Genomic DNA, 26,052 nt, shown 5'->3' with positions numbered 1-26,052 from the left:
TTTTTTTTACTTAACACAAATTAGACTCCATTCTCTCCAGTGCACTTACTCAGCCTCCAAAACTGAAATAAGTGCTACTTGAAAACTGTCTAATAATTACCAGCCGTAACAGCGATGCTGGTATTGTTTTAACCTTGTAAGTCTGTGTGTGTTGTCATGGTAAAATGTGGTCCTGGAGACACCTACTGTAGCGTCAACTACCACAGATGCGGTTTTGTGTACTTTGCCAGGTGTTTATATGTCTGCGGCCAGAGCTGTGCTTTCACAAAACTTTACAGGTATGCAGGTGAGAGTTGAAATTAAGGCTGCGTTTGAAAATGGGTGTGGTCCGAGCAAGGGCGCTGGAAGTAGCGAGGTAAGATGTAGGTTAGGGGCCCCTCCACTTTATGCCCCTGGCCAGATTTGGCGTTGCAGCTGGTGTGATCCCATCGCAAGATGACTAGAGTTCAAAATAGCATAATTTTTCTTTTTACTTTTAGTACGTACTGCCGTTGCCCTTACAAAGTATGTACTGTTGCATGCAGTATGCATACAATTGGGACATACTACTTCTTCATAACCCTGCACCTTGAATTTTGACCCTCTTGCTATATGCTGTGCAAATGATTGTGGGTCAGATTAGCCACAACAGCATGCTGGCTTGCATACTGCAAAATGTGACTGGATAGAGTAGGACATCCTGGTATTTTTGGCATACTGCATTTGACATTCTATGTATTGGGACATACCATATATTATTTTTTTTTGGCAAACTAAATAGCATGGTAGTAGGAGTATTGGAACGCAAGGACGGTGTCTAGTTTACAGTTTCTTTTTACAAAATGGTGTCAGACTGTGACACAAACAAAAAATCGGACTTAACAGTTTCTAATCAAATAAAGTCTTGTAGATGCAGCATCATTATTATTCCTCTCCTTTTTATTCGGTGCAGCGGGTGTGATTACATCAGCAAACATACAGACATTCTTGAGGGTAATTGTACATCTACTGTATGTTCCGACCCTATTAATAATAATAATACATACAAGCTAAAGTTGGCTTCAAACTGGATCCAAAGCACTTCAAACTAAATGTTGTTCTTGAGCACCTTGATATAAGCAATAAATACATTCACAAAATATTAGAACTGTGGACCTGTGAAACTATTTCTGCGAAAAAGATGGCAGAAAACTGAACAGTATTTGATATAAAACCTTTAATCCAGAGAAATGTATCCAGGTAAGGTCATATTTAATGTTTTGCTCTAAAGCACCTGCAGGTTTTTGGAACTGGGACAGTCTATCTCTTCTGTCCATAATACCCACCATGAAGACCAGTAAGACTTTGACAGAGCTGCATTTGGTCCTGTTCATGCCTCAGTTTTTAGTTTTTAAATGTGTTACAGCTAATGCCAACACCTCACATAGTTCTCAACATGCTTCTCCAAGTAAAAAAAATAATAACACCTCATTCATAACTCAGAACATTCATTAATTCATTAATAGTAATAGTTATTTTGTAATTAAAAATATAGCAGTAGCTCACATTAGACTGAAACAAAACATTAGCACTTGAATATTCAAGTATAATATACAACACATTCACCACTAGAAAATACTGTTGCTTCTTCCATAATTCCAAATAATATGTGGGGGAATCCATTTTGGTACCTGAAAACAAAAAAGGTTTATGTCTTGCTTTTTGAGCTAGTGAGGTGTGTTTTTATTCATTCAACACCCGACTCTAGGTCTTATATATGTTGTGAAATTATTGTTGATTAAGGAAATTATTGTTGATTAAGGAAATTATTGTTGATTAAGGAATCTGGTTATTCAGCTGCCCGGGATATTTCTCAAACCTCCTCTCTGCCTCCTCGCTGAACGCATCACCTGTTGGGATTAAAAACAATCAACAAAGCAGTCAAAAAAGTTGAAATATAAGAGCCAGATTTGGCATAAACATCTGGTAGCTTCACTGACTGCTTACCAATGTGGCAGTTATGGAGCCAGATTCGATGCCCGTCATATTTGCAGTTGCATTTCATGGCGTTGTTGGTGAAGTCGCTTTCAGCCACTTCGTTATTTGGGTTGATAACAATCTGAAGAGGTGAGGAACATAAAAGGAACATTTTTATAACAGGATAGTAGGGCTGCATAATTAATCGCAATTTTATCGAAATCGCAATATGGACTAGTGCAATATTCAAAACGCACGGGGGCGCAATATTTGTTAAAGGCAAAATATGTGTCAAACCATTCTGAATGAAGTATAGAGGTGCTGCAGAGACGTCCTGGCCTACAAACCCTATCCTCCAGACTGCAGAAAACATCTTTGTTTGGTACAGATCCTCGCAAAAATCACACTATAATCAGTTTTATTTTTTTTTCAATGAAAATTACAATAATGATACAAAAATGATCATTCCCTTCAATATCTTGAATCATATCACAATCGCAGCATCAGTCAAAGTAATCTCAATGAGATATTTTTCTCATATCATATTGTGCAGCCCTACAGGATAGACAATCACTAGTCTCGCTTTGCCAGACCCTCCTCCAAAGAGTTCTGTAGGAGGGTCTGGCTACTTCACACAGCATTCAGGGATGGGAGGAAAACATGCTCTGGTTTGATGGCATTTCTTTAAACCAATCAGAATCGTCATGGGCGGTGCTAACTCCGCACAGAGCCAAATGCAAAATAGTCGTGCGAGAAAAAAACAGTCAGATTGGACAGATAGTCTTGCTAGCTGTCTCAATTTACCCTGCAGAGATCTGAGGAGCAGTTAACCATAGTCCTCAGAAATCCACCAGAGGTTAGAATTACAACTCAAAGAAAGCAGAAGGAAACGGAAAATGCATGCATCCGGCAGAATTTCCTGCAGCACTGGAGCAATCCTGGAAGTGGAACGTGAAGGATATAGACTAGACAATCACAGACATTAAAACACAACCATAAACCCATTTGTGATTAAAAGCTGATGTCTGGCTTTCTTATGTGTATTCCGCAGTTTAAATGTTAGACAAGAAACAGACAGGATTAATAAACTGTTTTTTTTTTTTAAATGGATTAATGTTCACCGGGGGCTTTGTTGTCAGGAACAATGAGTTCAGTTAGTTATTTTAAAGATTATTTTTTGGGGCACTGTTTCCCTTTATTAGATAGTGACAGTGGATAGACCGGAAAGGTGGGAGAGAGATGAGGGATGACACGCAGCAAAGGGCTGCAGGTCGGACTCGAACCCGGGCCGCTGCAAAGGACTCAGCAGTTAGTTATTTAGATCTATTTTGTTGGGTTTGATTGAGTGTTCTCAGGTCTTGGGGTGAGAGGAGGGTCTCGATACAGATTCCTGAAGAACTTCCTTCAGCAACAAATATTATTTTCTTCTCCAAATACTCCAAACACTTCACTGCAGGTTCTCTTTGAACAATAATGATAAGAATAAGTACCCTACCTCCAAAATGATCTTCCCCTAGGAAAATGTATTATCTAACAAGTGATGAGTGCACACTACTTCCTGTAGTCTTTTCTATAGTGTTGTTTGGTTCTATGGAGAGTGAATCTGGTTCTATTTGGACTGGTTTTGGAAATTACGGCAGATATCCATTTATATCTTCATCTATAAACTCTATTGTTATCCAAATATTCATAAACATAATAAAACAGAAGGAGAGGAGGAATGAGAAAGGAGAGGTAGGAGAACTTTTTAACCGAAGAGGTCAAATATAAGTGATCATTTGTTTACAATAGTCGGATTTGCAGTTTCAAATATTGTAGCTATATATCGTATCTATCAACAAAAGTTGCTATTATATCCACACAGTTTTATATGTTTTTTAGCACTAAGAAAACCGCACAGTATTTTCTTTGTGTTCGTCAAATTAAGCTGCACGCGCTCACCTGCAGAATGTAGTTTCCTGGTCTGACGTCTGTGATGTCGATCCACTGGCAGTCAATGTCGTGACGGTACAAATCCCAGCAGCCCACAGTGATGCCCTGATCGCCAAAGTTGGCGCATTCGTACCGCTTAGAAACTCCTGAGTGTCAAAAAGATGAATTTACTTTAAGATACATTAGTGGATCCATAAAAACAGACTTAATAAGAATATTTACATATGAAGTAATCCTTAGAAATGAACCTTTGATTCAATGATATTTACTTTAATTAGGGTATTTATTAAAGGGTCGTTCTGTTCTAAACATGTCATTTGATTTACTCACAAGTTGCCCACATACACGCCCTCAAAACCTTAAAGATGGCAGAAAATCCAACCTGTATCTATGTCATTATTATCACTTGTTTAAATAAGTGGGACAGCTCAGACAGTGTCCTGAAGTGGGACGTACTGTGGTCACCCAAGACCCTGTGCTGTGACTCTAATCTCTGAAGCATCAGACCCACCCTCTTGACAATCTGAGTCCTCCAGACAGAAGCTGGCTTTGTGTCCCTCGGCCACTTTGGTACCGTTGGCGTTCATCAGATCATAGTGGGTGAAAATATTCATGCTGTGGTAGTGGCTGTATAATACAGAGAAAATGTTGTTATAAATTAAAAAATGATCCATTGGTATCTCCTTTGATAACTGACAACACAAAACAAGCACTTTTTATTCCACACCATTTAAAACCAATGTGTTTTAAAAAAAGACACTTAAAGGTCCCACGAAATTATGATTTCACTGTAGAGGGTGGGTAGAGACCTGATTTTTCCTGAAATAAAGAGTCATATGTTTTAAAATCTCAAATGTTCTTCATGCCTTAGAGGGCAAGGTGTTTCAGTGAAAATAAGATGACTTTACAGCAAGAGAGAAGGGTCTGATTCTGTTACAAAATCAGAGAATCAATTTCTACAATGATAGATAGTGGAATAATATACAAGGTAAAGGCACTAGTTAATTAATACTTCAGTACTTTTATACTGTTATCTGGATGATGTTTTTTTCAAAGTAGGTTTTCACATAGAAGGAATTTGGCTTTGGTGTTTTTGTGCAAGAGAAAATAAAGTAAAAAGTGCAAAGTCAGGAAACATAAACGTAGAATGGAAGAATTTATGATACAAATCTAAAAAAAAATATGAAAAGAACATGTAATATTTTTGTTTTAAAATGAAGATATCTGGATATAATGTAGCATCTTGGACTAAAACACTTGAGTGAGCTCTGAATCTCTGCTGCTGGCTTTTGAATCTCACACATTCTGTAAACGCAGTTTCATTTCATGCCAGCAAAGCTGTTGTATGAACAGAATTTCTCCTCCACTATTATCACTCTATGTTGTCCGAGAGGCTACAGAAGGATACACTTGGCACTCTTTCTCCCAATAGTCTTTCTGAGTTTGTCTGAAATAAATGAACATCTACAGAACCCAAATGTTTTGGGGCCACGTTTAGGACTGAAGTATGATATTAGACTAAAGATTTATGATTAAATAATGTTACTGCATTGGCATACATTTAATAAAGAACCAATGAGATTGTATCACTGCATCATTTAAACCCCAGTCTGCTGTTATTAGGATGAGACAGTTCATCTGAACAGAGCCGTCCTCCAGAAACTATGTTAATGAAGATAATAGTACCCATGGCAGGCATGCCAGATCCAGGAGTGCCGCCCAGCCTTCGGCTTGAAGTCAGCCCGGCCGATGTTGTGGATCTGGGAGGAGAAGCGCAGCAGGCGTCGGTGTCCGTAGGGCCAGTTGGCCTTGGCTGCAGACTTTGACAGGCAGTCCTCCTCGGCAGCACAGTAGAGCATGTGCAGAGGACGATCCTCGATGTAAACTGTCTGCTGGACCAGAGGGGCGTGCAGGACCAGGTCAGAGGCCGCTGCGTACACAGGTAGTAGTAGGATTTGGCTTGAGTTACGTTCCTCATATTATAATGCAGTGGTGAAATGTAACTAAGTACATTTACTCAAGTATGTACATCTATGCTACTTGTACAGATCAGTATTTCTTTTTTTATACTTTATTGATCCCCAGGGGGGAAATTACAATGTTTTCACTCTGTTGTTAGAACACACTACACACAAGCCTAAGCCAAATACACACACACATGCTCAGTACTTATACATGCACAACTGGAGAGATGTCAGAGTGAGGGCACTGCAACTGCTGGACAGGTGCCCCAAGCAATTGGGGGTTCGGTGCCTTGCTCAAGAGCTCCCCACGGACTGAGCTACTGCCACCCCTGCCTTTTCACTATCATCACAATATTGCTTTGACTAGTGATTATTACTTATTATTACTAGGAGCAACATTTTTAATTGATGATGTGATGACAATGTTGACTAAAAACATAATATGACTCTTTAAATTCTTCTTACATTACTACATTATCAGAAAAAAATGGCAGGAAGCTCAGCAGAGGAAATTTAAAGACAGAGCTCCCCTCTAAAATAGGAAGTTGTAAAAACAAGGAAAAAGATGTTGGATCTTGTTTTTTTTTCTGTTCTCTTTTGTGATTCTTTATGCCTTTGGAGCTTCAACAGGTCAATACAAGATGTGTATGAAGACTGTCAGTCAACAGAGTAGTTTCCACTTGTTTCTGTCACTCACTGTCAGAGCAGATGACTCCCGCTGCAAACTTTGCTGCCGCTTTCTGGCAGCTGACAGTTTTGTGATGCTGGCACTGACTTAGGGACATCTCGTTTCCCGTGCACTTCACGCCACTCATGATCATATCCGTCACATTACTGCTGTCCCAGTACCACGTTTCCTTAGATGGGGGGGTTAGACAAACAGACAAACATGCAAACAGAAAACAAACAGTGCGTCGATCAGGAAAGAATCAATTCACAAACAGAGCTGCGGAGAGTTCAGTGTACTGTTCTGAAAAACAGATGTTCGTGACTCATTGTTTTTGGCTACTGGCTGAGGACAGTGTGATGCTGAGTTTATGATCACTGGAGGACAATAACATTTTGCAGATACTGAGCGATTCAATAATCATATTACTAAGGTTTCTCAATTCTACACCACTATAAATGTAATTATAGACTGATTATAAATGCTGCAGCTAAATACATTTTCACATACTAGTGTTTTGTATCTTGCTGCTTTGGTATGCAGCTTACAAATGCAGAGTTTGTGTCTACAGTGCTAAATATCCTTGCTGGATGATAGTGCAGCGTTAACTATGCTTTAAAAGCTCTTACTACTCTTTAAAGGAAAATGATCATAATTTGTGATGTTCCCTGTGTTCCAGTTGTAATATTGTCATGATGATTTGTAGTTTTGTAAGTTTTTGTGTGCCCACTTATCCTCAGCCTACCTCATTTACTTCTTCTTCAGGCAATGATTTACTACATTTGCAAGAAGCCACAGTCATTACCCTGCTAACTGTGGTATGTTTTATTCTGAGGGTGTAGAAATTGGTCTCCTTGACTCGTAAACGATGGATTTTTCTGTCGAACTGACTGAAACTTGACATTTATTGCTGATATTTAAAGGTACACTCCCTAGTTTTCAGTACACCCAAATCCCTAATTTCCTCCCAGTTTACTGCTTTAAAACTGAACACAGTTCACAGCTGAGTTTTTGAAGCTTCAACAATGAGCTGGGATTCAAAATAAATAAACAATAGTTTATGTAGATTTATTTTAAAGTAAATTTCATACCCATGATTGTGATATGTATGAAGATCTTGAATTTATTTGCTATCTGTAAGTATCTTTCAATCAATTGAATCATGTGTTCATCTGTACTCCTTTTAATTACCCAGTTTATTTGAATTTTAACAGTCATATACTTCAATATATATTTTAAGGCTTTGCTTCTCTGTAGCTGGACTCTCTACAGGAAAATGTAAAAAAACATTTTGTTTTAGGACTCTCTTTGATTGTTTAATGTGTAACTGTAAAGTTACACCCATTAAACCCATAATATCAAAACTAGCCTTATTTCTTACTTCAAATTGCTCCTGCTACTAATGTTTACTTTTGTCATTATCATTAAGAGTCATGACAATGATTCCGTCATCCTATTGTTTTTGTTTACTTTCTGCATATTGTGTATATTTTGTTCATGATGCATCTCAATACATTTGTTCAACATCTCATTATGGAACAAATGTCTTCATTCTTTGGTCCTACTTACAGTGATGGCATGCATGGAGTAGCCAAGCCCTAGCTGCCTGCAAACCACCATGGCTTCCCTTGTGGTCCAGCCTGTGCTGCACACTGTGCCCCACTTGGAGCCAACCTGAACCTCCACCCGGCCCTCATAACTGCTCCGGCCGCCCGCTATCCGGATCTGCAGAAATGCCCTGCTGGGAGTCAGTGAAGGTACACACTTCCTGTCCTTTGAACTGTCTGGGCTGAAACTTAACTTGTTCTTTGGCAGTGGAGACTGTGTTGTTGAAGCAGCAGTTTTGGTTAGTCTTTTCTAGGCGTGGAGAGCGTCAACGTGGTTTCCAGATGAGGTCACCACTTGGCTTTAGTGATGAGTGGCTTTTGAGTTTGATTAGAAACTTCATGTGAGTCTGTTTTGGTCTGCCCACACAGCAAAGACCAAAACGGTATTGTGTTCTTCCATGTAGGAAAAGAAACATCTACTCCATATGGAACTTATAACATTTCAGACATTAATACATGCATGTTCAAGTATATTCCACAAATATATATACACCAAAATGTAGCATGAGAGTTGTGTTTTAGGAAGATATTTGAATGTGTTACCAGTTCTAATAACAAGTACTAGTATGCTGCACATATTAGATAATATGTGACTGAACCCAAATATTGAATATATTTGAACATACATAGAATTAACTATTGACTGTAATGAAATGATAGAAATTAGATTATCTGGGTGTTCATGACACTATATTATATTTGCATATGTCAAATATACCAGAAAGTTGGTCAGTCAGTGTTGTTAATAACCTACTTGCAGGCCCTGGTTAGCGTAGCCCAAGCCTAGCTGCCTGCAGGCCACCATGGCCTCCTTGGTGCTCCAGCTCTCTCCACAGACCAGACCCCAGCTCTGAGTCCCGTTAGAGTCAGAGCTCAGCAGCTCCACACGGCCCTCGTAACGGGTCCGTCCTCCTGTGAGTCGGATCTGTGTTGGGCCGAGGGGTTAGAGACCACAGAGCAGAGCATAGATACACAAGGGCCGGGCTGGATAGGAATCTACTTTAATCTGTTAGCTGTTCTGTTGGTGTAAAATCTTAAAGATGACATGGTTTACATGTACTGTATGTAACTCGAATTGAAAACTATCGATAATATGAAAGTGTATCCTTGCTGAGTTTTTATCCTACTTAGTCCGGCCTCTATGTGTATCTATAGGAAACATTGAAGAATATGATCTGGTAAATTACAAACTGCACAACCAGATATACTCGATGTTAAGAGGAAATCACTGTTGTCACAAAATAACTATTTTTTTTTAACTTATTTTTCAAACAATAAATTTGTTGTCTAGAGTTGGTATAAAACAATTAAAAATAATTCAGAACAAACATGGCATGACTTTTTTGTGACAGCAGTGAAGAAGTATTGGTCGAGAGTTAAACTGTAAGTATCAGCTCTAAATCTCACGTTAGGGCAAACTGAAAAGACTTTTAGAGCAGCAAAGAACTAAATTAATGGATAATACAATAAACACAGTATTAAATGAGACATTATTCATCTTTCCTGTGCTATATTCATCAAAGCAGAAGAAAGTCTGATGCAGCTAACCAATTTTCACCAATAATCCATATACTTCCATGTGCTATTTGATGCAATAAATAGTATAATAATAATATAAACAATTCAATCAACTTTTCTCCAAGTTAACAGAACAATTCTAAGCTGAAACATTGTAGTAAGGAGGTTCAGCTCTGACCGAGTTCTCAAATCCCATGTAGGGCAGGTTGCAGCGAACGGCAGCGTCCTCCGAGTGTTGACAGTCCTCTGATGTGATGTTTTTGAACGGGCAGTTCCAGATGGACTTCTCCTGGCCGAGGCACTTCACCTCATTCATGTAGATCGGACCCATTCCTGGACAGACAGACAGACAGACAGACAGTCACATAGACAGACAGCATCTTCAAATTTAAATAAGGTAGACTTGTTAATGGAATAATTGGACGTTCTGCCAGAACCAGATGAGTCACGAGGCAAAGTGATGGGTTTAGGTCCATTTTTTTCCACTTCTATATTTACAGTTATACATTTAGAGCTTCTCAAAAATAACTTTCAGATATCAGATATGTGGAAACATATAATCTATTGTTATCAGATGGCTATTCATCAAATTACAGTAGGTCATCCAGGTCATTTTAAAATATTTTAACAGCAACTAAAGGTTATAAATATATATGAAAAATCTTTTTGTGTTGCAACCATTGCAGCAATTAATGAGCCTGAACCCGTTTAATGAGATTCGAACAATCTAGGTCAGTTAATGCCTGTTTTTTGGACCCTTTCAAACCTCTGGTTTCAAGTCTCTGACTTATTGAGAAAATCTGGGTTCGTAAAAACGAATGAACAACCACTGCTGACATTATTCCTGAGAAAGGGACCAAATCAAAGAAGATTTTCTGTTAAGGAACTTTCAACAACTTTCTCTTCTTTGTTGTTAGTTATTAGCCGTGGTATTGGTTTCTCATCATGGTGTCAACCATGTTCTTCTTAATTCCAATTTGACTAATGTAACTAAAACACATGCATCCTTTTTCATGAAGCTGATGGACAAATGATGTAAATGTAAAAGATGTAATGAACTGGATGCAGGTTGAATTACTGTTTCATTAAACTACAGAGACTCAAAACAAAATGTAAATTTTACAGGTTACTTTTCTTTTTTTTTGAAGATTATTTTTTGGGCATTTTAGGCCTTTATTTAAGAGGACAGGGGCCGCTGCGGCAAGGACCGAGCCTCTGCACATGGGGCGCATGCCCAACCAGGTAAGCCACCAGGGCAGGCCAGTAACTTACTTTTTATCATAACAGCTGATAGGACCATACAAAGGCACACAGAGGCACATCTATATGCCCAGGATGTACAGTATATTTGCTGTAGAATTTAGCTGTGATATTATTTCAGATTTCTATTACTCTAATTGGAAATTTTCACATCTTTCCACATAGAACTGGCAGTCAAGAGTGATGTATGCCTCATATATATATATATATATATATATGTAGCTCTGTTTTAAACCCGAGGCATGTTTGCTGAGCATGCATGTTCTCTGTCAGCGACGCCCTGGTTTACATTCAGCCTCTAAACTCTCACTCCATCACTACGAAGTCACAGCACCATGAGGTGATTGTATTATGAAATTTCTGTGAAAGGAATTCCTTCAGCAGTGACGTTTAGGAATGTTTCTTGGATTAATTCAGCCAGGTGGTGGTCTGACATCCATCTGAGCACTCAGTGGGTTATGCCGCTGCCTCAAAGACCGAGTTCCTCTGTGGTAGAAATCATAATGCACACACACGAGAGCAGACATCCCCACCCAGCGTTTCTGAGAACTGCCCTTCAAAAGACTGCTTGTTTCTTCTTTGATGGAATCTTGGAGCAGTTTACCGAAAAACTACAGACATCTCCATGTTCTCATGGGAAACACACACACTAGGATGAATATTTTAGCTGGCTCTTTCATTCTAAGTGACATGGCAGCACTGGCATAACACTTTTTTTTTTTGGTTAGAGAATAATTATTCACAGCAATGTTTCACTTTCTGTGACCTTCCTTGTGCTGTAAGTTTTGATTTTACAATATCATTTACACAATTCCGTAAGTTTATTAACTGTACTTTTGAACACTTGGTATTGAAATGGTTTGATATATAATATGTCAGTTCCAATCATCTAGTGTTTTCAGTAAAATGACCAGAAAAAGTAATTTGTGCCAGGTGGTCAGACACAAGTTGGATTTATAAAATTGACTGCCTAATTTTCACATGAAATGGTCCATATCCTTGCTGGAATAACAGATGGTTTTCTGTTCTAAAAATGCCTCACAGAGACTTAGGAAAAAGCTTTTTAATGAATGAGGAACAGTATGGGAGAATTCATGTCAGGAATGTAGTGGGGGGGATGCCTTGCATTTGTGAAAAAGACATATTTATAAATGGCAATTATACACAAAAATGTGTCTATTATTGTAGTAAGATGGTCAGAAAATAATCAGCATATTTGTTTGTCATGGTTGGCATCTTTCTTTCATGTCTTTTTGTCTTTGTTACTTTTCTTTTTACATGCACAGCATTCCTTTACTTATTAAAATAAAGATCCAAATGAGTAATCTGTGTAGGAATGTGCCCTCCATGTTGAGGGCAGATTATCAGAGATGACCTGAGAGATAAAACAGGCTGCAGATAGACAGCTGATGACTGACATCCTATCTGAAGACAGTTCTAAACACATCCTGCCTCAGCTGACGTGTTTACTAGGGGTGTGCAAAAAAAAATTGATTCACATTCGTATCGCGATTCAAGCTCTACCGATTCATAGAATTCCAAAAATCGATTCATATGTATATATATATATATATATACATATATATATGTATATATATACAAATATTGTTTTAAATCACCAAAACACGTTGGACAAAAGGAAAAAAACCCACAGTTGTTTGGTGCCTGGGTTTGACTCTGGGTACCAACAGCCACATATTAAATGATTGACTGTATACATTTAACTTGCAAAACCATTAATTAGAGGCATCGTTTGACATTTTAGTTAATATGCTAAATTACTGTATTGCCAGGAGTTAGAAAAGAAGATTGATTTACCGTTTAGCGTAGCTTAGCATAAAGACTTATGGCAAGAAGGTGAATATATGCATTTTTCCAAAATGGTATATATATATTATTTTATTTTTTTTAATTGTATGTCTACTGCAATCACATGGGAAAAGTAACTACATTTACATACTGTGAAACGTTTTTTTAATCGAGAATCGTTTTTGAATCGAAAATCGATTTTGAATCGAATCTTGAGCCTAAAATTCGATATTGAATCAAATCGTGACCTTTTCTGAATCGTGCACCCCTAGTGTTTACAGAGATTTAAAGCAAAGCACAGAATTACCCTAGAGTATCAGCATTATTATTACGCATATTTTAAACACATATTTTACTTTTGCCAAGTTCAATTATGTCTTTTTTATTTATATTGAGGTGTTTAAGATCTAATTAGGGCTCACAGGCTTTACATTTTACTCTTTCTACAGAAAAAACATTATCGGCTGATGTAAACCTCTTTAGGTGGAGCCAAAAATCTGTTTTTTCCTAACCTTGTCCCATGCGGGCTCCCGTGAGAGCCTCCTTGGCGCTGCCGAAGCCGAGCTCCCTGCAGACGACGCTGGCCGACTGCAGGTTCCAGCGGTCGTCACACACGGTTCCCCACTCGTTGTCTTTCAGCACCTCCACCCGACCCTCGCCCAGCCTGGCACCTCCCTTCAGCCTCACTGTGCTCTAGAAAACCAGCAGACAGGTGAAACATTTTAATCTACGTTTGGCAGGTCAGTCTTCTGAGCAGCCTGGCAGACAGTCTATCTACAGTAATTTGGCCAGGCTATTAGATGGCTTAGTATCGGCTAATACATTTTGATAAGTGTGCAAGTTTAAGACTACTTTACTGAAATCTTTGGTTTCTTTTTCAAGCCATTGTTTTGCATAAACAACGGCCCCGGCATGCAGCTGACGACGGCCGCCATGCCGCCCTCGCAGGTGAATGTGGCGTTCCGCTTGCTGTACTCCAGAGGGCAGGCTGCCAGGTGGATCTCTGTGCCCGTACACGCCACAGAGTGGATGTGGAAGTGGTTCTTCTGACGGTCCAAATACAACCTGGAGGGAGCAGAGACAAGTGATGACGGAAACATTATCTGTTTCCCAAATCCATACTAATTCTATACATTATGTACTAATCATAGACTGTTTAAACAGTAGCATACCAAAAACTTCAATATGCTTTACCATTTTATACTAATGGTGGAAAGCTACTGCCAATTAAACTTCAAACTTCACGAAAAGACATTGAAATGTTAAGATTAAATACTTATTCTTTTGTTTTCCATGTTTTTTTGGGAGCCACAATACATAATTTATTATTAAAAAACATGTCCAGGTGTGAGTGGATTCTCTATACTCTTTGTGCATTGCATTGTGGGAAATGGTGTCCATCAGCACATTAAAAAAAGCTCTCTGCTTTAACTTTTACTTTATTTAGTCTCTTTTCTAGTGTGAACACACTACAGACTCAAAACCTGCTTAGAATCAGTATATAGTATGGTTTGGAACACTGCAGTTAATTAAATGACTGAATGAATGCCTTAGATGTATTTACAATATAGTGACAATTAAAGATGCTAAGAATCAACAAAAAAAGACCAAACAAATGAATTACTTAAAATTAGGCAACATAATCCTTCTGAGCTAGGAAAACTTATCTACGGTTGTTAATGAAACAAGTGCGTCCATCATCTCATGCTACAGTCAGAATAAATATCATTCAGGCTTGCACAAACTATCACAGATATTGTTTTAAATCACCAAAACATGTTGGACAAAAGGAAAAAAACCCACAGTTGTTTGGTGCCTGGGTTTGACTCTGGGTACCAACAGCCACATATTAAATGATTGACTGTATACATTTAACTTGCAAAACCATTAATTAGAGGCACCGTTTGACATTTTAGTTAATATGCTAAATTACTGTCTTGCCAGGAGTTAGAAAAGAAGATTGATTTACCGTTTAGCGTAGCTTAGCATAAAGACTTATGGCAAGAAGGTGAATATATGCATTTTTCCAAAATGTCTAAGCATTTCCTTAAGTTCTTTTATATCTGTCTTTGTGGACAAAATTATTGGAATCATTTTCATAGAACAACCACATACATAAAGTTGTTTTAAAGACTATTCTGCACATACATCACATTAGTACTTCAACTAAACATCTAAACAACTTTTGTTGGATTTAGCTATATGCTTTTGTTCTGCCACGTGCAGGGCAAATGCTCATACTGGAGGGGATGGATGCAGCTTTGAGAATTAGCTTTTTCTGTTCTTGGGAACACACAAACAATGTTTTTTTGGCAAATCTCCCTGACTTTGTTATCTGTTAATAAATAACATTTGTTTGTAAGGCTTGTGGAGGCAACGTGTGTGGGTCTTTTAAGACAGCTTGAATTCACCCACTTAACTGTCTATCCTTAGATTACCTTTTGCCAGGGCTGCTCTGTTTAGACTTAGAGTTAGCTTTAGCTTTGGATGTCTGCCTGCAAGGTAAACACGGGTTAGACTGCACAGTTAGGAGAAGAAACAGGAGGTGACAAAGTGAAAAAAACCATAGTAACAAAAGGTTACATGATGCAGAATTATGTTAAAAACTGTAGTTACACTGTTCGAAAGGATGTGTCTCATTCAATGCGGTTGTTAAACACAGTCAAGACATAATATGTAATTCCCAGTATACTTTTATATGATATGTTATATAGAAGACACACAGATATGTTGAAAGTGACACATCCTTTTTTAAATAAACACAAATGTGGACATTCATCGATATTTTGACACGTTTCATCAGCACAGGCTCATACACAGCACATGGCCAAAAGTATTTGGACAATCTTTTCTACATACTCTTGTGTACTTTTGGTTGGGCTGTTTTTTCATAGTTTGGGGAGGGCATCTAAGTTCTAATTAAGGAAATCTTAATGCCATAGCTTGACAATGTATATTAAACAATAGTGGGCTCTTCCCTGTGTAAACATCACAATGCCTGTATGCACAAAGCCAGGTTCATAAGAAGATTATTTTCCTAGTTTGGTGTGGAAGAAGTCAAGTGGCCTACACAGAGCCCTCAGCCCCCTTTTGGAGTGAACTGGAAGTGGAACAAATTGGTGTACTGTTTGGGTGCCCATATACCTTTGGCCACATAGTGTATGACATCTACAGCTTATCATTAGCATGTTTGTTAGTACAAACTACGCTACTGTGAGTTCTTTCTATTGCACCAATGTGAACCTCAAGTTACCACATTGATTTTGTTTGACGTACGGCATTGCTTTTAAATTACAGAGGTAGGGGTAATATTTAAAGCATGATATTACATGGTAATATCATAAACCACACACAGTCTATGTTAGTGAGTTCTTCAACTTTTTCAGTACAGGTCTTAGAATATAAGTGTAGTTTGATTTTTAAACTCAGACATTTTGCTACCCAGGTCCAGACCTGGGTCATTTAGAATCTGCAAATGATTATTATGTAACGGATAATGTAGAGGAGCGAACCCCTTAAGGCTGATTCAAGACCCTGCATCACCCTGTCTGGGTTCTGATACGCAGTAATGACCGGCTCGCTTCACATTATTCCTCTTATTACACAACGACTCATACAGAGGTTACCCACTGATGACGCCTGCGTCCCGGTTAACTTTACCGCTGATGAGCACGGCTCTCCGGCGGAAGCCATGCTGCCCCGGTGAGTAAGCTAACCATGGAGCTAACTGATCCTCCGTTTGCACTGTTCCCATTAGCTCTGTTAGCGATCCCCGTTTCCTCCACCCTCTCTCCCCCTTTGTGATCCGCTGATCAGCGTTACGAGCACAAATACTGATTTAAAAATGGTCTATGACTAGGACTCCATCCATGGCAACGGTCTGTTACATAGAAATAGCAGAATCAAGTATTCAACAAAGCTGTGTAATAACTTGTTTTAACATATCTGGAGCAAAAGGCAGAATGTGAATATGGCTCCAACACAATAACAAACCTGAAAGTGGTTAAACCTTTGATGGTTGGTTTTGATCTTTTTTATTAGATTTGTTGACAATAAGGTAAAATAAAGGAAGCCAGGCTTATCCTTTAAGTTATATTTTTGTTAGGGTCTCCACACCACAATCATCTGGTAAGATTCATGATATAAGAAAATATGAACTGTAATCATTTGGTTTTTTTTAATCTCCTTAGAATGTGTACCTTCCAACCTCAGGACACTTTAGAAATGGCGTCACATAACTAACTGTTTCTCATTGTCCAAAGTGGCAAACTCCACCCATCTTGAACTCTGAGAAGACTAAAACAAACGCGTCTAATTATTTGCAGATTCTACCAGACACAGGTCTGTTCTTGTCATGTGGACTTAGGCCTCTGACTTTTTTAGTTTAAGAACCCAAGATGAAAAGTGACTGACCTCCTGCAAAAAGCATGCCATAGTGGGGAATGAGATTTGAAGCTGTTGCATTAAAGGACTAATCCGTGGGGAAATGAATCCCCTGTCACTGACACAGCCCAGATTGGCAACATCTGTCCCATCAAACATGGCCTCAAAAGGTCTAAATGATAAAGAATAAAGAATAATCCTTGTACATTTACTGAGTTTAATACCAATTCTAATATGAGGTCTTTACAATATGTGCCATGCCAGTGAAAATGTGAAAGGAAGACACAAAACAGAAATGAGAAAAACTAAACCTCCACACAAGACAACAATGAGTTTTAGCAGGGTAAAATAAAAATCTACAACCCATTCACATGCTGCACATCATAATAATATGATATTAGAAAGAGGGGACAACTAGCTAGAAAAACAGGAGCTAAATGGTTATTGTCTACTACCAACAGGAAACCCACTGTCAAAACTACAGTGCAGACGGAGGTGGACGGTGGGTTTTCCCGGTGACAGTGTACCTTCCACCTGCTGAAACATTAACCTTTGGCCTGGAGACCTTCTCTGCTGCTCGCTTTTTCAGACGTCTGCAACAGTGAGACAGATTCCATCACATACAGGAGAGAGACGGCATGCAAACACACATATACACACAGGCTGCATATATATCCACACACTGTCTCTGGGCTGCACACACACATTTCTTTCAGGTAAAAGTACTGGGGGGTCAGCGGCGAATAACATTTTCGACATTCCACAAGTCTGCAGTATATTATGTTACAGACTTCAGGTCACCAAGGTATGATCACCATTACAGAGCTATTCCAACTATTTATAATTCAGAACTGTGGCCAATTGAGTCTCTTTCAGCAGCTACAACACCTCATTAATACATACTGTATCTACCTTTTATTGGCTGGTAATACCATAGACGTCCACTGCGACAATGCTGTGATTATGCAGGGATAGTAATAACCAGTTAAACCTGTCCGATTTCTCTTTAATACTGATTTTAAATTACTTTAAGGTGTGTTTTTTAACCCTAAAGTCACCTGTAAGTTTGTCCAGGGATTTCATCATAGATTAGAACTGATAAAAGCTACCTACAGGCCTAGACTTCAGATGTACAGTATGTCCAGAATTAGTTTTTTTGTTGGCATTTCCACCTTTAATGGACAGGACAGCTAGGTGAGAAACGGGAGAGAGAGGGGGAAGACATGCAGGAAATCGTCACAGGTCGGAGTCGAACCCTGGACCTCTGCGTCAAGGCATAAAGCTCTATGTATATGTGCGCCTGCACTACCAATTGAGCTAACCTGTCCATTATTGTCCAGAATTTTAACTTGCTGTGAATGTTCCGAATCCACAGAAAATCATTTTAGTCTGATAAATTAAAATCAGTAAGCCTGAAGAGTTCAGTCAATTAAAACAATATCCCAAATATAATATTTCCTCAAATTCTGGAATATGTACCAAAAAATAAATAAATAAAAAACCCTGCATCAAATAACAGCTTTTAACAAATGATTTAATTGGGCTGAGTTTCAGTGAGTTTAAGTGTCCTGTAATGGTTTTAAAAGCTCTTCCACCCTGACAGCCATACATATTTTTTGGCATGAAAATGATCTTATTTTTGGAGAATGACTATTGTCACAAAATCATCAATATGCAAATAGTCACAGTATGTGCCTGTTTGCATGTATCTGCCTTCAAAACACCTAAACTCTATATCAAGTAGGTACATTTTAATTAAAATAACTAATTCAAACTAAACCTGGAGTTATCAAGACAATTGTGAAAAGCTGATTGTCCATCTTGAGCCCCGCCTACACTCATATGATATAACCAAAAAGTCTAAAAAAAGGACAGAGACAACACAGAACAATTTGACTGTTGCTCAATGCAGGTTGACTTCTCTCCAGTCGTTGTTGTCTGTGCATTATGTGACCTCCCTGCCCTCTGCCTTCACACATGCTTGAGAGAAAACACACATTTCCCCTCGTACTACTGTGAACTATCTGCAGGGGATGAATAAAATGGCTCCAACTGGAGCGTGGCCAGGAATGTGTGCAGTCATACTGGAAGGACAAATTGGGAGAGAAAAAAGTGTAGGTCTGAGAGTCCACCAAAGTAATCACTGGTCTCTTCAATCTGGAGTCTATATAGTTTTAATGTGTTATTAAACAGTGTGAATAGGTCTTAAGTGTTGTAATTGGCAGGGCCATACGGAATCTGCAGACGCAGAATTCCGCAGATTTAAAACGAGTTAAAAAATTTTTAAATTAAATTTAGACACATTTATTTTACACATCTCCACCCCAGAAAATCAGTCCTCTAAATTCTGCAGATTTTCATTCTGGATCACGGCTGAAAACTGTAAAATAAACTCAGCAGATTCCGTTTGTGTCTGGTAATTGGACCATTAATCTGTTAATTATGTCCAATTGTCGTAAATTGTGGACATTTTTCACTATTTTCTGACATTTTATAGACCAAACAATTAATTGATTAATTGAGAAAATAATAACTCAATTAAAAATGTGAAAAATGTGAAAAATGCCAATCACAAGAACTGAAAACCCAAGGTGATGTCTTCAAATGTCTTATATTTTATGTCCAACCGACCAAAACTCAAAATACCCAATTTAAAATACTTCACATTTGAGCTTGACATTTTTGGCTAGTTAAACAAATTGAATGATAAAACGATAATCTAGTTTGTCGCCTGTTCTGAAAGATCTGTGCCAAACAAAGCCCTGCAGATGTAAAAACACATGGGACAAAACACACATTTTGGTTTGTACTTTTCCATCTCTGCAGGCAGTTAATAATCACTCTCAACTTCCTCTGCAAAGTAATTAACAGAGACCGAGAACATGAAATATGTGACCCGACCGGGATCTATCCAAAGGAAAAACAAAAACATCCTTGGAAGGAAGAAATAACAAACAAAACAGAACAATCAGAGGCTCATGTGCTTTGTTGTAGAGCTGCAGTTCTGGCAGATGGTAGATAAAGTCTATACCGAGTCCCTCTCATATCCACAGTTACCAGCAAGTCCTAAACTCCACTCTTTGAACAATTTCCCTGAGGGGATCAATAAAGTATTCTAATTCTGGTTTACCAAACTAATTCAATTCCAATTCAATTCAATTCAATTCAATTGTATTTATAGTATCAAATCATAACAAGAGTTATCTCAAGACACTTTACAGATAGAGTAGGTCCACACTCTATAATTTACAGAGACCCAACAATTCCAGTAATTCCCCCAAGAGCAAGCATTTAGTGCGACAGTGGCGAGGAAAAACTCCCAAAGACTAAGATACTATTTGCGGTTTAGTGTTGGTTTGCTTCTCAGACTAAAACCACGGAAATGTCAAATATACTGCAGCAAACATTCTGAGGGATGGAGAAAGTTACAGACACTTTGCTAAGTGGCCTAATTCCCACTGTTCGTACTGGGAAAGAATCTGCATCTTTCTCCATCTCCATCTTTAATGGCTGAGGTCGATTAATTCACTTACTTGTAAAAATTCTTGTTGACTTTCCTCTCATGTGGGAATCCCAGCATGCCGCAGACCACATGTGTGTTTTTGATTGTCCATCCCAGGTCGCAGATCTGCGCCCAGCCGTCTTTGTATTTCACCTCCACCACACCCTCCGTGACGGGCAGCTTCTTTCTGGACATGGCCACCACGGACCGGAGCCGCACCTCCTCTATCCTGTTCTCATCTACCTGAGCCTATTCAGAGAAAATCAGGGCTGACTCTTTGTTTTTCAATTCAAATAATTCCAGATTTAAATTTGACTTAAATTTGACTGAAAACACAGATGTAGTCAAGAAAACACCTTGATGCCATTACTCGTCTGCACTTAAATCTTTATATAAATCTTCATATATTAAACAGTATATATATATATTAGGGCTGTCAATCGACTAAAAAAATTTATCTAATTAATTACATACTCTGTAATTAATTAATCAAAATTAATCGCATACATAATTAACGGTGCCTGAACCGATACTTTTTAAGAAAGTAAAAAAAGAAAAGAAAAAAAGGGTACTAAATAACAGTTGGTGACATTAAAGAACGGCTTGTTTATTGCTAAGGCCATATGGTCAAAATTAAATGATTTAATAATAATGTATAACAATAACAATAACTTATTTCACTAGTAAATTGCTGTTGAACGACAAAAACAACCACCAGGTGGGAAAAGGACATTTACAATAACTTCAAATGCACCACGAGGCTGTAGTTTACCAGTTTCATTGATCGCACCGTCTGTGTTGTTTTTCCGACGGCTAAAACCTTCTTATATACAGTCTATGGCTAAAACACATGTCAAACTTTACACCGTTTAGCGTTAGCTGTCAGCATTGTAACCGTGTTTAATCCAGCTACTAGCTAGCGGTAGGCTAACGTTAGCTACTGTCAAGTATAGTGTTAACTAGCGTCCCGTGCAGCGGTGTTTGTGTTGCCGTCTGTTTCAGAGCATCAGAGAGAAGAGTGCAGACATATCAGTGGCACCAGATTTCGGTAGCCAGGGTTGGCAGGAAGAAGATTTTTACAAGTAAATGTTCCAATTAATGATCCAGGCAGCACATTCTCATCTCCCTCCTTCATTTTACAGTCCAATGGTGGCTAGAACGGCTGGAATGGATTAATCTGTTAATCTTTTTACGCGTTATTTTTCCTCAGATTAATTAATCGAAATTAACGCGTTATTTTGACAGCCCTAATATATATATATATACTGTACTGATACATCCATGCACACAGACATATGCAGGTCTCTTTAAGACAGTTGAATGCGAGGAACAGACTAAACAGTGAATCACAGCTATTACAAACAGTAATTTAAGGTCTCAACACCACACAAGTGGTAAACGTGACTGATCTCTGATTGCCAGCTTTGCAATGAGTCACTTCCGTTGTGGTTTATTTGGGGGAAAAAACTGGGTTTGTGGTCACAGATTGGAGTCTGGACACCACATATGACTGAGCCTGACTCAGGCAGAAACAGGCAGAGAGAGGGAGAGTAGTTATGCATCCAAAGGTCCACCCACTCACTCTTATGAAACTTTTTTTTTTTCCATAAGATCCTTCTATGAAACAGAAAGAACTCAACCAGTCTTTCACGCCGTTTACAGTGGTCTGTGGAGACGAGTCCCCGGTCTAACCTTGTTCACCTCGGACCAGTCGTTTATCCAAATAGACATCAAAGAGGACAAATGGAAAAGTGATGACCAGCTGGAAATCCCACCCAACAGCTTTTAGTTCCGTTTCCCTCAGTTTTGAATATTTATTTAACCAGGGAGGGTTTACTGAGCACATTGAGTCTTTTAGAAACACTGTGCTTCACATTCATTCAGCCATCATTCTCACCTGAGAGGACATGGATACAAACACGCGCTAGAATAAATCCACTGGAGGTGGTGGGAGTGAAGTGCCTCCTCATTCAAGGGCACAAAATTCAATATCATTTACTGTTAATAGACTATCATTCCCACTTAGGAAGGTTTGTCAGGACGTATATGCAGAACAACTTACTGCTCAGTATTCATGATTAGGACAAAAGTACGCAATTGTTGTGCACAATGTTTTTTTTGCTCCCGACTAATATCATGTACCGTAGTCTGATCCCAGCATAAGTTAAGTATCTCTCGGTTTACACCACAGTTTTGTTTTTCACAAATCTTTGGTTATTCTTTTCAGACATTGCACATATTCCTCGTAGAGTACTGTGAACGACTGCACATTCTTGTAAATTTCTATTTTATATTTATGATTCTTGACTTTTGCAGTATTTGTGTTTTTTCGTTTCTCTTACTATGTGTATTGTGACCATTATGTATGAAAATACCAAGGCAAATTCCTTGTATGTGAAAAGCTATTTGGCAATAAACCAAATAATTTCTGATTCTGATATGATGAGTTATCAGTTCTTTGAAATGCCATTTAGACCATTTTGTGTGCTTTGCTGATATTTGGAGCTTCATGCATACGAGTTCAATTGCTGTTTTTATGTTTACTGATAAAACACAGACCGATCTGAAGAGTGAACAGAGCAGTGTCAGTAAACTGTACTTGCTTGTCTACCAAAGGCATGTCACACAGCTGTTTATCTACATACAATTGGAGAATGATACACAGAAATGATCTGGATGGATATATTATCTGGATGGGTGATTTAATCCTTCACGATTTGCCCATATTACTAAACCCTGACTGAGAGTGGCTGCTGAAGGAGGGGAAAACATCACAACACAGGATTTCACATCTGAACCAGTGACCCTGAGGTCATGAAGAAGCTGATGCTGCCCTCCATTATGGAAGGTATGTCAGGTTTACTGAGGAAGCTCTCCACACACTACATCACATCAGGACAATATATTTACTTTGAGAAGCTGCTGCTTTTAACAGGCTCAGACACATAGAGCAGAGCTAATCAACACCATATGTATGCAGCTACAGTTGGGAGTAGCACTGAGGCATTGAATGTTTTCTTAAATCTTAAACTGTACAGGCTGTGGAACAGTAGCGCTGTTAATACAAAAGCCAAGTTTAAGGGCTTATAACAGCTTCTTAACGAACATCATTTTTACTGCAATAAAATTAAATAAAAATAAAAACCTCTTTAAATGTAATTTATCAACTTACGTCAATAACATTTGAGTCCACAAAGCCAGGAATCCTCTCGTCTTTACACACAACTCCGGCATCCTCATCGTGAGTGCAGTCACTGTTGCCCCAGCCGCGAGACTTGCAGAATTCAATGCTCTTCTCACCTCCGCTACACAGCACGTTGTCCAGCCAGATTTTCCCTGGACAGGCAGCAGACTGTCAGTGTGGCTCCGGCACACTCCCAGGCCTGCGGAATGTAATCAGCCCAGGCCTGGAAGTGACACTTGGTTGCTTATAACACTGGTGTTCTGGGAACTTATGGCAGCAAGCTCTCCACAGTTGCACTTATTCTAGACAAGAGGCTGGATACGAGAATCAGCTAAATGCCTAAAATGTAAATGTAGTCAAATATGTTTAAAAGTACTCCTTATGAACCTGAGGCTTTCAATTTTTACAAAATTAAAGTATGATTTCTTTGTTTTAACCTACTTGGATAACAGGATATTTGGGGATTGCCACCTACAACTGCCAAAGTCTAGACTGTTTAAATATAACACACACAATTCTATGATTGGAATATTTGAATATCCTGTGTGTGTATCCATATGTCATTTTAAACACCATTAATACCCATATAGGAGAGTACACAGCGTATTAAACCAGAAACTAAATCTCAGGAAGTGGCTGAGGTCACTCTTACCTTGGCCCTTGCCATATTTGGCGCTGTGGGTCCATCCTGTGGCTGAGACGAAGCCCAGTTGGCGACAGAGCACGTTGGCGTTAGCTATTGAGAAGTCGTCATCACAGATGGTTCCCCACTCTCCCTTGTAGAAAAGCTCTACCCGACCCTCGTTGTGTTTTCGGGGGTATCCGGACAGTCTGACCTTTAGCCGTTCCGTCTGGGGGGACGGGGACGGTGTGGCTGATGGCGTGGGTGCCCGTGGGGGCGTCCGAGTGGCTGCGTTTGAAGGTGTGGTCTGGGCCAAACAGCAAGGTAACCACAAGCTTAACAGAAGGCTGAATGCAAACTGTTGCCTGTGTCTTGACTTCTCCATTATTGCAGCTGCACATGAAGAAAAGAAAAAGGGAATGTCAAGACAAATCTATCAGGTTTAAATGAGAAGACTGTTTCAGGTTTTCTATAAATCTAAATACTGAATATTGGGCCCATTCAGGTTTTCTGATTATCAGTTTAGGAGGTGAGCAACAAACAGCCAAGTCTGTTATGTATCTAAGGTTCTGGTGCACATCAGAAAGTATCTTGTGGGCATGAGAAACTAATTCCGGAGCTGATAAACCAACATTAATATACCAGAACATATCATCAAACAACTAAAAGATAATAAGTTAAACAATTCCACCTTTAACTCTTTGTATGCAATAACTACATGAACACATTTACAGTGCACATCAGAGTTTATTGAAATATGATTAAATGAATATGTACTATGAGCATTAAAGGAATAGTTTGACATTTTGGGAATTACACTAATTCCCTTGCCTGCATAGTCAGACACACATTACTTTCCATAAAACCACAACATGTCGTTTTTACGCTTCAGTTTTTGTATGAATCAGCAAATAATATAAAGTTTTATCAGTGAGCTTTAGGGGTACTGGTAGGAGAATTTTATTTCCCTTTGTTTTCAGTCTTAAGGCAGATTTATGGTTCTGCGGAGGCTTTACGCAGAGCTTTTACCCTAGCCTACGTAAGTGGCCTGAAGTTTATACTTGTGCGCTGGTGTCTGCGTCAATCTCTTTAAGAAAATAGCAGGGCCGTCATGTGTGTGTGCGTGAGGAGTGTGTGGTAGAGCGAGTGAGAGAGTGACGGTAATTAGCATCGGAGCGAGTACCGACTCTGCAGGCATAGACGGACAAAGTGTCTCCCCTGTGCTTTCTGAGCACGGTCGGAGCTCTGTAGCAGGAAAAGTTAACCCTCTCCTTGATTTCATGTTGTTTACAGAGAAGGAGAACCTGGAAATGAGAAGGGGGAAATGTGATGCTACCAAGCCACGGCCAAACGAACCAATCACAGTTGTTGCGTTCTGCGTCGCTGCAACGTGTACGTGTAGTTACATGCAGAAGCATAATTGGCCTTAAGAGAATAGCAGAGCCGGCATGTGTGTATGCGTGAGGAGTGTGTGGTAGAGCGAGTGAGGAGTGACAGTAATCAGCTTCGGAGCGAGTTCCGACTCCAGAGGCACAGGGGGGAAACAAAGTGTCTCCCCTGTGTTTTCTGACCACTGTGGGAAAGCTGTAGCAGGAAAAGTTAATCCTCTCCTTGATTGCATGTTGTTTATTGAGAAGGAGAACACAGAAATGAGTAAGGGGAAATGCAA

The 26,052-nt window shown here is 39.0% G+C and overlaps 1 protein-coding gene across 8 annotated transcripts in view; it reads right to left on the bottom strand.

The window, feature by feature from the left end:
* Window positions 1–897: 897 nt before the first annotated feature.
* Window positions 898–26,052, bottom strand: part of loxl3b (lysyl oxidase-like 3b) — a 29,746-nt gene continuing 4,591 nt past the window's right edge. The window contains exons 2-17 of one of the 8 annotated variants that reach the window (XM_031310097.2): window positions 24,414–24,776; window positions 23,750–23,913; window positions 20,609–20,826; window positions 17,603–17,668; window positions 15,131–15,187; window positions 13,550–13,757; window positions 13,205–13,385; window positions 9,802–9,956; window positions 8,860–9,030; window positions 6,529–6,688; window positions 5,554–5,797; window positions 4,379–4,494; window positions 3,877–4,013; window positions 1,966–2,077; window positions 1,781–1,868; window positions 898–1,742 (exon numbers count right to left, since the gene is read on the bottom strand). In XM_031310097.2, coding sequence (XP_031165957.1) covers window positions 1,795–1,868; window positions 1,966–2,077; window positions 3,877–4,013; window positions 4,379–4,494; window positions 5,554–5,797; window positions 6,529–6,688; window positions 8,860–9,030; window positions 9,802–9,956; window positions 13,205–13,385; window positions 13,550–13,757; window positions 15,131–15,187; window positions 17,603–17,668; window positions 20,609–20,826; window positions 23,750–23,913; window positions 24,414–24,768 — 2,418 coding nt within the window. In that variant the 5' untranslated portion in view covers window positions 24,769–24,776 and the 3' untranslated portion in view covers window positions 898–1,742; window positions 1,781–1,794. The other 7 variants (XM_035994848.1, XM_035994849.1, XM_035994851.1 and 4 more) reach the window with 7 other exon arrangements.

The sequence above is a fragment of the Sander lucioperca genome, chromosome 18 (genome assembly GCF_008315115.2).
Source record: "Sander lucioperca isolate FBNREF2018 chromosome 18, SLUC_FBN_1.2, whole genome shotgun sequence".
Lineage (NCBI taxonomy): Eukaryota > Metazoa > Chordata > Actinopteri > Perciformes > Percidae > Sander > Sander lucioperca.
The sequence above is the reverse complement of the archived record's forward strand: the minus strand, read 5'-3'. Positions and strand labels throughout refer to the sequence as shown.